The sequence below is a fragment of the Centrocercus urophasianus genome, unplaced genomic scaffold (genome assembly GCF_019232065.1).
Source record: "Centrocercus urophasianus isolate 14NV4802_14NV808 unplaced genomic scaffold, USGS_Curo_1.0 seq_18, whole genome shotgun sequence".
Classification (NCBI taxonomy): domain Eukaryota; kingdom Metazoa; phylum Chordata; class Aves; order Galliformes; family Phasianidae; genus Centrocercus; species Centrocercus urophasianus.
The window spans coordinates 10,645,708-10,658,502 of record NW_024884733.1 but is presented as its reverse complement, the minus strand read 5'-3'; the positions used below and the strand labels follow the sequence as shown (position 1 = coordinate 10,658,502).

General features: G+C 41.7%; 1 protein-coding gene across 7 annotated transcripts in view; it reads left to right on the top strand.

Annotated features, from left to right (window-relative positions):
• Nucleotides 1-302: 302 nt before the first annotated feature.
• LOC122160697 (pancreatic alpha-amylase-like) overlaps nt 303-12,795 on the top strand; it is a 28,361-nt gene continuing 15,868 nt past the window's right edge. For 6 of the 7 annotated variants that reach the window (XR_006168933.1, XR_006168929.1, XR_006168932.1 and 3 more), the window contains exons 1-10: nt 303-376; nt 5,049-5,264; nt 6,570-6,716; nt 7,003-7,200; nt 8,478-8,708; nt 9,562-9,695; nt 9,783-9,905; nt 10,015-10,114; nt 10,281-10,402; nt 10,497-10,622. Coding sequence is in view for 1 of the 7 variants with exons in the window: in XM_042819505.1 (XP_042675439.1) it covers nt 5,097-5,264; nt 6,570-6,716; nt 7,003-7,200; nt 8,478-8,708; nt 9,562-9,695; nt 9,783-9,905; nt 10,015-10,114; nt 10,281-10,402; nt 10,497-10,622; nt 11,341-11,530 (1,539 nt within the window). In the remaining 6 variants the exon portion in view is untranslated. Of the gene's footprint in view, nt 377-5,048; nt 5,265-6,569; nt 6,717-7,002; nt 7,201-8,477; nt 8,709-9,561; nt 9,696-9,782; nt 9,906-10,014; nt 10,115-10,280; nt 10,403-10,496; nt 10,623-11,340; nt 11,816-12,795 lie in introns of those variants that run through there. The other variant, XM_042819505.1, reaches the window with a different exon arrangement.

Genomic DNA, 12,795 nt, shown 5'->3' with positions numbered 1-12,795 from the left:
CGTAAGCCGCTTGTGCGAGCGTGTTGCGCGAGCCTTCCCGCTGACGCGCGCCCTACCTGCAGGAAGGAGCGCCGGAACGGGATAAAGGGACGGTGCTGCGCGCCTCCAAAGGCGAAGTACTTCATTTAAATTAAAAAAGAAAAACAACAAAAAGAACGCGCAGATGACCCGCTCTTCGGACTCGTCCGTTGCCAACCCGTTCCCACCTCGGCGCAGCTCCTCAGGCACGCGCAGGGCTGCGGGGCGGCTCGGCGCTGCGGCCGCTCGGGGAGGCGCGTGGGGGGGCGGCGCCGCGAGCCGAGCGGGAGCGCGCGTGAGAGCGGCGTCCGGCGCTGCACGGCCCTGCGGAGCTGCGGCGACCCGACTGTACGGCCCGGTAAGCACCGCGGGGGGGCTGGGAGGTCGGTGCTGTTTCTCCGGCTGGCTGGTTTTGGTGTTTATCTGCTTGTTCCTTAATTTTTTCGCGGTCTGAAAATATTTTTGGCTTCAACGTATTGTTTTTTTCACCGCAAATAAATAAATAAACAAAAGCCCTGAACCAAAACCAATGCCACTCGATTCGGGAATAAATGAATATCTCGTGAAAGGTAAAAATGTGCTGTTTCTGTGGCACGTTAGCTGTTACCGATCAGATAACGCCGTGCTGGCACGTGGCCGGTACGGAGCTGGCGAAGTTCGCTGCGGCGAAGCTGCTCTGACTCCTCCGCGCTGAGCTCCGGGCGCAGCGCGGGACGCTCCTGCTGGGGCTGCTGAAGAAACGGTGCTTAAACGGAGCCTTGCTTTGAACTCGGGAGCAAGCACAGTGCTTAAAGATAAGCGTAGCGCTGCGGTAACTTCTGTAACGCCGACGTACCCCTGTTTTAAACTGTAGGAACGTCATGGCTGCTGAGAAATTGGCTTTGATTGTGTCACGTGTGGCATTATTTACTGAATGGGTGACGCCAGGTGTGAAAGACAGCGATTAAAACGCGCAGTGCTAATTTAATATTCTCCCTATTGTTTTTACTATTCTCTTTACAAGCTAATTTTTGGTTGTTAGTGTTTGTGTTATTTTGGACAATAACAGTTGGGTTTTGTACTGCAGACTCGAGCTGAGCAGGGAACTGGGTGTGGGCAGCGAAGTGGGAAGTGATGCCTTGAGTGGGATCAGCTCCCTCCGTGTTCTCTGAATTGCAGTCAGCTCTGCTCTCCTTTCCACCGGCAATGCGGAATTGTAGAAAACAGACGTTTTGAAGCTAGAGCATTCCGAGTGTGCTGGAGATTTCAGCGTGGCCCTTGTCTTAGTGTGCTGAAGCTGGAGCAGCTGTAAGCCTTATTTCAAAGAATTGAGTCCCTGTGTTTTGTCTTCTCCTTAAGCGCCAGGCCTGATGCTGTTTGAGTCAAAATACGTTGTTCTGACTGCTGTGTGTAATTTATCTGACACTTGATTTTCTTATTTACTTTGAGCAACCGAAGGCATGGATCTATTTCCCTCCTGGTAATACTCAGTGGCTATTTTGTTGGTTACAATTTAGGTGTGCTCAAGCAGAAAACATGAAAGCACAGAGCTGTGAACTTATGACCTGGTTGTGTTTTGTGTAAAAGTGTAGCAACACTGTTGTGATCAGGATGTGCTCTGATGTAGAAAACAACAAAAATATCAAAGCATGTGGCAAGGGGATAAAATCCTGCTCAAAAACCCTATAACAAAACTGTGACTGGGACATATTTCTGTAAGCATACACCACCAATCTGGTAAATGGCATTTCTCATCAGAGAAGACCAAACTTTCCTGGCTTATTTTCTGTTAATGTATGCACTGGAACAAAGGAAACAACACAGAACTGCTTATGGCTGGAACTTACCTGCATACTCTACCAAAGAACTGTAAATAAACAATTCATTTACAAGCAGCAGATCAAGCTAAATTTATCGATCTGAAATAACTCTGGCTGCCTGCAGGGTACAGTGACAGCTGATAGCAAGAAGCTATTTTGTGCTTGAATGTGGTCCAAAGAGTGCAGCTCTGCTGAGAGCTGTGTATCTTCCTTTCTGTGAAATAAGAATATGAGAGAGAAAGGTGGGGTTTTTTTGGTTGGTTGCTTGGTTGATTTTTTTTGTTTGTTTGCTTGTTATTTTTGTTTGGTTTTTTTAGAGATAGTATAAGATTTTTTAATTAAATGTTGTTTAGGTATCATATTATTGTAGGTCAAAGTTTTCAGAGGTGCATTCTCAAATGTGTATTAAATTAGGAAAAAAAGCATGCAGCAACCCAGAGGGCCACGTGTTCATGTTTAAGCATTCACTGAAGTGTTTGGTTTCCACGTGGAAGTGATCAGGAATCTCCTTACTCCCTTCTTGCCTTAAATTGTTTCTGAGTTGCATGGTAACTCAGTCATGGCTTGAAGAGTTGAGTCATGGCTTGAAGAACTGATTGAGCACCTGAGGAAAGGACCTGTGCCTGAGAGCACAGGTGAAGGCAGTTCACATGTGCAACGGTAAGGGGGTGGAGCCTGGCTGCACCTCTCTTGACTCTCTCCTGACTGCCACTGTGGAAGGAGCTCTTTCTGGAGATTCCTCCTTTGTGGAGTTCTCTCTTATGAACGTAGATCTTCCAAAATGGGTGAGCAGTCCTTTTTCTTTCCTTTGTAACACCTTTCTATTGCTTTAGAACCTCTGTTATTAAACCTCTTGTATCACCTTTCCATCGTGTTGAACTTTTGGATTGCTATGTTTGGTGAACCAGTCGTGCTAAAAATGTTGAAATGTCCTTTCTATGGAGTATCTTTAAATGGGGAGAACATTACCCCCCTAGAGAAAACTATACCAGGACACATCCCAGGATTTCTGGGATCACCATATCACAAGCTCGTGGTCTTACCTGACAAATGGGGTCCCCTGCAGGTTTGTGGAAATGTTTCTTCCCCATTCCACATAGCAGATAATTTCCGTGGATTAGATAAAGACATTGTGATCACAAAAGAGTGACAGCTGGATGTATCCACCATGACATGGGCATTATTAAATGCATTAAATTAATCAGAACTTTCAAATAACACATTAGAGAAAGAAAATTAATTGCTACGTGGTAGTATTGAGAAGTTAGAACAGCAGCTTGGTACGTTAATGGAAAAGAAATCAAGCTTGACATTCCCTATAAAGCAAGTCCTGAATGTTGCATTAAAAACTACCCAGGCACAATGGACCTAGATTATTCAAAAGACAAAGTTTGAAGATCTCATCTCAGAGCTCCACCTGAGAAGGACTGCTTTGAGATCCAACCTATAATAACACAAAAAAGAACAAAGAAGGCACGAGATAGACTGGCAGGGGTGCCCCTGACGAATGGCCCACTGCTCCAGCTCATCTGCGTGTGACAGGGAATGTTAGTTCCCCTGTAACGAGGGCCTCCAAACCAGACTGGAGGCCATATGTCAAATTAATGATTTCTTGGTCCTGAAGAAGCGTACAACAGGTTATGGCAGTGGTTGACATGAGCGTGGAAACTTCAGTCATTTGTGGTGATCTGACTAAATTCCAAGGAAACAGAGTAAGGATCAGAGGTTTTGGGGGACAGACTATTCCTGTCACATAAATGTGGTTGAAATCGAGGGTTGGGCATCTCCCACCCCAGGAATATAAAGTGTCTGTTGCCCCACTCCCAGAGCGCGTCTTGAGCATAGATACGCTGTGGGGTATGACGCTCCAGACAACTGGAGAAACTCAAAAATATCTGAGTTTTCTTGGCAACTCTGAGGAACTTACCTCTCAAGTCCTTTCTAAATAAGCACAGTGGGAAAAAAAGATACCTTACAAGAGTAAATAGTGATACAGAATACTATACAATAAAATATAAAATGAAATGCTAATTTCAGTCCACGTAAGCTATTCCCTTCCTAGTTGTGGTTGGTTTCAGCTTTGTACTATTAGAAATCCGTTGCACACTGGAGACGGCTTATATCAGACAATATTTTAAATTTTATCTTCAGAAAAATGAAGTTACCATTAAACATGTGAAATTGATACTAAATCAAAGAAATCGATGCATAGAAACTTAGCAGCAAAGTTTTATTACCACTGAGTCAGGTATTCCTTTTTTGCAGCTCTGGGAAGCACTGGGGATATTTGCACTGTAAGTGCTTCAAAGATTACGTGATTCAGACTTAATTATATTTCCACAGATAGCATATATTCCTCAATTATGCGTGAGACAGTTAACATATACGTGCCTATCTCAGGTAGTGATTTGTGCAGTTTCCAGTCTTCTATTCCATGGTCTTGTTTAGCGTCCTTTTAGCATCGTGACGGTCCAACCCGACAGCCTTTTACTTCATTCGGTGATCTTCCTTGCTTGGTTCTTAGATTAACTTTCTTCATTGACGTATGCTCAGTAGGAGAATGCCTATTATAAGTAAACTGTAGGTACCAAAATTGTAACATTTGCTCGCTCGGCTTATTTCTGGACTTGTCCCTGGATAGAGATAAGTTTGGCAACCTGTCTTTTATGATGCATAGTTATTAACGATGTATAGTGGGGTGTTAACCTGTCTTTTAGCTATGTATATAAGATAAGGAGGATAGAGGGGAGCATCTTGATGTCTGCCTGTTGCATCTCAACCCAATCCCAGAGTGAAACAATTCAGCCTTGCATGGAGGCCCTGGCTTTCATTATTGTGTTTCATTCGCTGAGGGTCTGTTGTCAAAATAGAGCAGCCTTACAACATGCTTTCTAGTCTATAATTCATTCACAACTGAATTCACATTCATAACTGGTTGCAACATGTAAAAGCTATTATGGTTTTGCAAGCAAGAATTGATCACATATGGCAACGATTCAACAACTATATTTCTAAAAATTCACTATTAAAATTTTTGATATTTCTACTTTTTCAAATCAGCTATTTCTAAAAATGTATTACAAAATATATTGTGGCCTACTTCTTTAAATCAGTATGGCTTAGGTAAAACCAGTTTTCAAACAGAATTAAAAGTAAAAATAAAAACGATGCCAGAGTTTACCACTGAAAAGTAAACGTCTGTTTTGTAATGTGCACTTTACCCTCTTACAGGAAAATAAATATGCTGCAGGAAGAGCTTAGCTGATCACAGAACACACCATGGGCATCTATTTTCTTGCGTTCATTGTGGGGTTTTGCTGGGCACAGTACAATCCCAACACTCAGCCCGGGAGAACGTCTATCGTGCATCTCTTTGAATGGCGCTGGGCCGATATTGCTCTGGAATGTGAGCGCTATTTAGCTCCTAATGGGTTTGGAGGAGTTCAGGTATGTATATTCCTATCCGTAGGTAGTGAGATTGCTTTGCAGATGAATGCTTCTCAGATTAAAATGTTCAGTTCACCCAAGGACAGGTGATAAGGAAGAAGAATAGAGATTGTTAATTGTAAATGCTGACGGGTATATTCCTCAGGTGCTGTCATTTAAGAGTAAATTTGTTTAATCACTCCAAAGCACGCGTTTTGCTCTCTATGCTATTACGTTTGGATGAATTAGAATTCCTTACTGCTGACTAAATCTTTTTTTATTGTTTTGAATAATGTACATTTATCTGCTTGATGTTATATAAATCAAGGGAAGTCCCTTAAGAACTGAACAAACAGTCTACTAGAAAGTATGATTTACAAAAAGCGTTCCTGAAGAGAGTACCAGAGTGGTGAAGGTTAGAAATAAACAGATAAGCACAAAAGGCTGCTAACTGGGTTCACCCGGACTGCCAGGTTTCTCTCTGTAAAGCACGTCAGAGCGAGTCATTAAAAGACCATGCTTGGCAGGAACTTGGGTGAGCAAGCGGAAATGAACCGAGCACAAGTTCTGGTGGAGGTGTGTTGACGAGAATCTGTGACATCTGAAGAACAGACGCGTGCTCCTGTGGAACTAGTAGCGCTGTATTGACGGGGTATTATGGCTGGAGAGTAGCCAGTTATTGAACTGCTTCTGTTTGTTTGATCAGTGAGAGAATGCTGCAAAAGTCTGCTAATTTCCGGTAGCCCAAGAACTTGAGAACTGGCCTGAGTGAGAAATTTCATGTAATTTTAAAATAATGCAACCTTCTTTCCACACACATGGATCTAATCGATTTTAAACTGATTTCTCAGGCTGTAATATATATTTGGACATCTTTTCAATCCATACTGTGGCAGGATCTCAGAATGAAAGGTTTTTTCAGATGCAGACTTGCATGTAAAGTCCAGTGAATTTTAGTGGAGCGATGTTACAAATATTCTGCAGTCTGTTCCTTCCTGGTTTTGGGCTTTCTCCACTGTCCCGATCCATTGTGTTTTACATGATTCTTTTGATCCATGAGGTCGGCATTCTCAAAAATGATTAGGATCTGTCGATATCCATGGACATCATTTTTAGAGAATGTTTTCAGCTACTGAATGTCTGGGCCTAAGTATTTTAATTGTAGCCCGCTACAGTTTAAGTACAGTATACTAAGGATCTATGTAGGTTATGTATTGCAATCAGTTTTCATTAAAGGGACCGATCTGTTTTTTGTTTTTCACGTTCTTGCTCTAACAATACTGTGAAAACATATCGAAAACATTACTGGTACCATCTTATTCACAGATTTCGCCTCCAAATGAAAATCTTGTCATTGCTGATCCCTCACGTCCATGGTGGGAAAGATACCAGCCAGTCAGCTACAAACTCTGCACGCGATCGGGAAACGAAACTGAATTTAGAGACATGGTGGCCAGGTGCAACAATGTTGGTGTAAGCGCATAGAAAACATTCTGGTGTTAGCAGAAAGGATTAGTGAAAGGATATAGACATTGGCTAATTTAGAAGGTGTGGTAGCAGCGGACTAAAGATTTTTTTCAGTTCACTGAGGTGCGTGTTGTATCGCTGTTGCTGTAAATAAAATATCTTACAATGTTGGGGGAGGAGGCCAGCAGAACTAGAGAGATATGGTGAGAGACAAGAGGAAGAGAATGTTATTCAGATAGTGGTGCTGTGGGAAGGAATGTTCTTAAATTGAAATTCGAGTATTATTCTCTAGGTATATGTTTATGCAGATGCAGTAATAAACCACATGTGTGGAGGTAATGCTGGTACTGGCAATCATTCTACTTGTGGAAGCTATTTCAGTGCTGAGAAGGAAGATTTTCCAGCTGTGCCATATTCTGCCTGGGATTTTAATGATGCTAAATGTAAATCCAGAAGTGGAGACATTGAGGATTATCAAGATGCATATCAGGTAAACTTAGTAACGCATTTTTACATCTGTGTGTTCTTGGACTATTCTTTGTTCCTCTTTACTGACAGATGTTGTATAGAAGAATAAAACTGAGCTCGCAGAAAGCCATCCTAATTGATGATAATAGAGGTTAGCATTACTGACATGAATTCTGCTTCTTTATCCAGAGCTAGGGGATAGTTCTACTTGAGGCAGTTTAGGCGTGCTTTCAGATTTAAGTTATGTGCTTAGGTACTTTATAAAGACAGTTTTAAAGATCATAAGATCTATTTAGGAATTATTTTGTTTACTACGTTTTTTAAAAAGTAGGAGTTACTGTTTACCTCTTGCTCTAATTTGGAAGTTCTATTTGGTCTCAATTTCAGAAGAAAGAGATTAGCATTTTTTAATGCAATTTTATAAATAACTGGGTGTTTTTGTTCTTGTTTTCGTTGTTTTTGTTTGTTTGTTTGTTTGTTTGTTTACAACAGTGTCTTCTGCCTTTCCAGTGTACTTTATTATTCCTGAATCTAAGTTTAGGGTCGAGGGTGGTTGAAGAAACTGCAGGAGGATGGGAGGCATTGAACATCCCTGTAGTCTTGAGCAGCTCCAAAGGATCATCTGTATTGCCGGTTCTTTAGTACAGGTTGCAACGTAGGCTGATGAACCTCACTGTCTCCAGACAGATGTACGCATAGCTATGGAAATCCAGCATGAAATTTACTGAATACACATTGAATTTACAGAAATGCTTCTCTAAACTATTAGTTTGATGAAAATCTATGCCTATCATTTTTTATTTACAGGAAATCAAAGCAGAAAGGGTGTGAGAAAACAAGTGTTTTTTTTTTTTTGTATGGCTTTATAGTTCAGTATACTTCCGAGTTTTGAAGTATCATTTCTAGAAATCCTTCCTGTATCACAGAATTAATGAGTGCACTTGAAATAGTAATGAATCTGCACGTTAATATACTGGAGCAAAAATAATATATCTTTGCCCTAATCTAGCATTAAGAAATTAATTAAGGTTTTAGTATTTGCCTCTCTGATACGTTCCTTTATCACTTACCCACGTGTTGGGCAATTGAGGATTTCTTAAATGCTCTTTATATGTAGAAAACTGTCCAAAACAACTGTGTGTGTTACCGTCAAAGATGTAAGATGTGTGTTGCGAATGATGACTAGTGAGGGTTTTCTTTTGGCATTATAATGTAGACAAAGAAATTCAAAGAGAAGTATGCAGAATAATCTGTTTAGTTTACTGTGGAAAAATGTTTAATTTTAGAATTTTTATACAGGTCCGAAACTGCCGCTTAGTCAGTCTTCTTGATTTGGCCCTGGAAAAGAACTACGTGCGCTCCAAGATTGCAGAGTACATGAATTACCTCATTGACATCGGTGTAGCTGGGTTCCGGATTGATGCCGCCAAGCATATGTGGCCAGGGGATGTGAAGGCAATTTTGGATGAGCTGAAAGATCTAAATACGAAATGGTTTTCTGCAGGAGCTAAGCCTTTCATTTATCAGGAAGTAATCTTTATTTTCTTAATTTTAATTTATGTGCTTGTTTATATAGCAGCAGCATACTCTCAGTTTAGCAACTTAAGGGTGTTTTGCTTCTGATAGTTCTGAGTACCCTTCAGCTTTGATATAAAATGATGTCAATGTTTAATAATCATAATTTTAAATATCTAATGTGACTGCAAGTCCTTGTTGACATGAAAAATGCATCAATTGTTTCGGACCTCCTGGCGCTAATTAACTGGGAAATTTCATTTGGGATGTAATTTACAACACTGAAGTAAACGTAAAAATTGAGTTGATTTAAAAAAAAAAAAATAGTTAAATTCTGAATTTTAAATTCCGAGTGCCTAAATTGTAACAGAAGGTATAAACGATGATGATGGTCTGAAACCGCATAGGCAGCATGATTTGGGCAATCCCAGTTTTTTTTGAATTATGTTTGAGTAATTAATAGTAGTATGAAGAGCTAAGGTAAAGGTCTGCAGAAGCTAAAAGTGTGTGACCTATAAGATCTAATGCCACTAGTGAAATGTTGTTTAGCTACATTAAGTAAACAAGAAATGCGCTTGCCTGCAATTCTATGTGCTGAAATCAGAGGCATTGGTGAAAGATGAATGTTTATACTGCCTAGGCTGTAATAATACAGTACTGATTCGTCACAGAAAGGAAACTGAGGAGGAAAATGAGAAAAAGCTCACAGTTATGCTGAGAGAACACAAAAAGGGCTAAAATGCAATTTTGAAAGAAAATGAAGTAATATTCTTATCTCGCTTACTGACTTTTCCTTAAAATAATGTCTAGGACAGTGTTTTTTACCCATTTGTGTTTTAGCAGCAAGGAATGTTCTTTTATGTACCAGGTAATTGACATGGGAGGAGAGCCAATCACAGGCAGTCAGTACTTTGGAAATGGCCGAGTAACAGAGTTCAAGTACGGTGCAAAACTGGGGACGGTGATCCGCAAGTGGGATGGAGAGAAGATGGCCTACTTAAAGTAAGGGCGAACGTCCCGCGACCGATGTGAGATAAGCTGGATGCGTGACGTGAGGGGGGAGAATCAAGTCCTTGTGTTTTTCTCTAGGAACTGGGGAGAAGGCTGGGGCTTTGTGCCTTCTGACAGAGCCCTGGTCTTTGTGGATAACCACGACAACCAGCGGGGGCACGGGGCAGGCGGAGCTTCCATTCTTACCTTCTGGGATTCCAGGTGAGGAATGGCGGTGTCTGGATGATGACGCTTACTATTCTCTTTTTTGGTCTGTCGCTTCTTTGGCATCGTTTCTCTTCCACGTTCTGTTACGTTTTTTGTCCAACAGGCTTTATAAAATGGCAGTTGGTTTCATGCTCGCTCATCCGTACGGGTTCACGCGGGTGATGTCAAGTTATCGTTGGCCAAGATATTTTGAGAACGGACAGGTGAGTTTGTAGCGCTGAAGATTTTGGCGTGTCAAACGTAAATGATTTCTCTGTCCTGTGCCGGATCTGCCAGATGGACTTTAGAAGCCGAATTTATCTTCTCTCTCGGGATACTCTCTGTGCATTTTCCAGTAAGGACTTCAAAAAGTTTTTTTTTTCGTTTAAGGATGTCAACGAGTGGGTTGGACCACCGAGTAACTCGGATGGATCGACGAAGTCCGTGACAATCAATGCCGACACAACCTGCGGCAACGACTGGGTCTGTGAACATCGCTGGCGACAAATAAGGTGGGAGGAAAATGTAGGAAAAGCAGTGACTCTCGGGTCACGCGCCTCGTGGCCGTAGAGGTCCTACAACTACAGCTCTTCCTTGCATTTTCAGGAACATGGTTGTCTTCCGTAACGTGGTAGACGGTCAGCCTTTCTCAAACTGGTGGGACAACAATAGCAATCAAGTAGCTTTTGGTCGTGGCAACAGAGGCTTCATTGTCTTTAATAATGATAACTGGTGAGTTGGTGGGATAGACTGTGTCCCTGGAGAGAAGTGCGGCTCCTCCTTATGTGTTAGGAAGAGGGATTGTCCTTCACATGGAGCGCAGAAAACTGAATGGAGAATGTCAAAAGTGAGGGTGAGGTGTCTGATGTGAGTGTGTGAAGATGTAAGAACTGCTTCTTAGCATTTTAAGCATTCTATTTCTGTGGTCTCCCTTGTGTATTTTGTGATTTCCAGGACAGCTACGTATGAGTTCACAGCAGAGAAGACGAGGCTGTGGGTAGGATACAGCCCGGGGGTCTAAGCATTAGCAGCTTATGTTCTGGTGGTTATGGGCAGAGAGGGTAGTTTATCACTTCCCTCATCTGGCCCTAGCCAATGTAGTCGTGCCAATGCAACCGTAATGGTGTGAATGATCCCAGTTAGGGGGTTAATTACTTCTGTTTAACCGCATGCATCCTGCTGTAGGAGCTGTCTGTACGCTTCGGTTTTTTTCCTGTCCTTTCCGGACAGCGAGACCAACCGCTACAGCCTGAGCTAGATTCACGCGGTTGCGTTCTAGTTGTGAGGGGCTACAAAGGGAGTTTAGAGAAACGGGGCCCTCAGACCGAGAAATCCCTTGCAATGCGTCATCCTCACAAGTAGCGGAATTGCATCGGGCTCAGCAGTCCTTTGCCTGCTTTGAAATTCCTCTTTTGAAAGCTATGCTTTAAGCAATGTACTTTTTGCGTAGGTATATGAACGTCGATTTGCAAACGGGGCTGCCTGCTGGTACCTACTGCGATGTTATTTCTGGAGATAAGGAAGGCAGTGCGTGTACTGGAAAGCAGGTGTATGTTGCTTCGGATGGAATGGCAAATTTCCAGATTAGTAACACTGATGAAGATCCATTTGTTGCAATTCACGTTGATGCCAAGTTATAATTTTTTTTTTTTTTTTTTTTTTTTGCTGTTGTGTGGAAGATGAAGAGCTTGACTCAACATTGTTGAAAGTTGACTTTCTGGTAATAAGGTGCTGGGAAAGAGAGATGGACAGAGTAAACGGGTGTTTTGTTGCTAGCTATAAGCTAAGCTCTGTGCTGTTACAAAGACTTGTTATGACTTGCTTTCTAGCCAATGGATTGTTAGTCTAAATGTATACTGAACGTGCGTGTTGGAATACAAAAGGCTTGCTTAGGTAAATAAAAGTGAATCTTCCTTGCACGAGAACAGTGTGTTGTGTTGCTAACTTGCGACACTGTTGCTGTGTGTGTATACTGTTTGTGCCAGGCTTGTTTCCCTGATGTTGGGTGATTCTCTGTAACCCTTGAAAATAAATGTCAACGGAAATGAAGACCAAAGATTTTCACCCCTCGGTATTCTGGATCATAGCATTATCATGTTGTAACTAGCAGCAAAAACATTGGTAGCCTTTAAGGCAATACAGCACTGTTTTTCTAAAATCACAGAATCGCAAGAGTAAAGAAGGAATAGGAGGAGAAGAATCCAAGTACATGTTGAATTTGGAACATTGTATTTCCAAGGCTGATGCATACTGTGGAGCAGACACTTTGCTGTAAAAAAAAAAGCCGGAAGCGTTGTGTCATGTGACGTTGGCAGTGACCGCTAAGACAATGCGGTAAGAATGCCTGAGGATAGGTTTTGGTCAAGCCACGTTTGCGTGTCCAGCAGATGCTGTAGTGTTTCTTCCTCAGAGCAAAGCAGTTGTCCTAGTCTTGTTTGCTAAGCAATTCAACCGAAAGGCATAGACATGTCTCCAAAGTACCTTTTCTAGCAAATGACTGACTTCAGCTAAGCATCCTGCAGTACTCAGTCCTTGTCTCCCTGCTTTTGATAAGAGAATGTTTGCCATCTTCTGCAGTTTCAGCAGCGTGAAGAAATGAAATGTCTTTGTTAGAGGGTTTTATCTTGCTGATCAGCTGCAATATTGTGAATACCTTAGACCAATTTTAACGTGCCCTTTGTTAATAAAGGAATCTTAAGGCTTTGCACTGATTTTGAGAGAAAAGATGTGTTCTTTAAAATGAAATGATTGTTGTAGAGCTCAGATTTTAGCAGTGTCCTATTCAATAATGAAGCCGCATCAACTTGTTCTTTAGCAGCAAGTTATGGAAGCAAAGCATGAGAGAAGTAAGTGGAAGCAGAACTGCTGCAACTGTCAGTAGGTAATGTATCTGTGATGTTATATA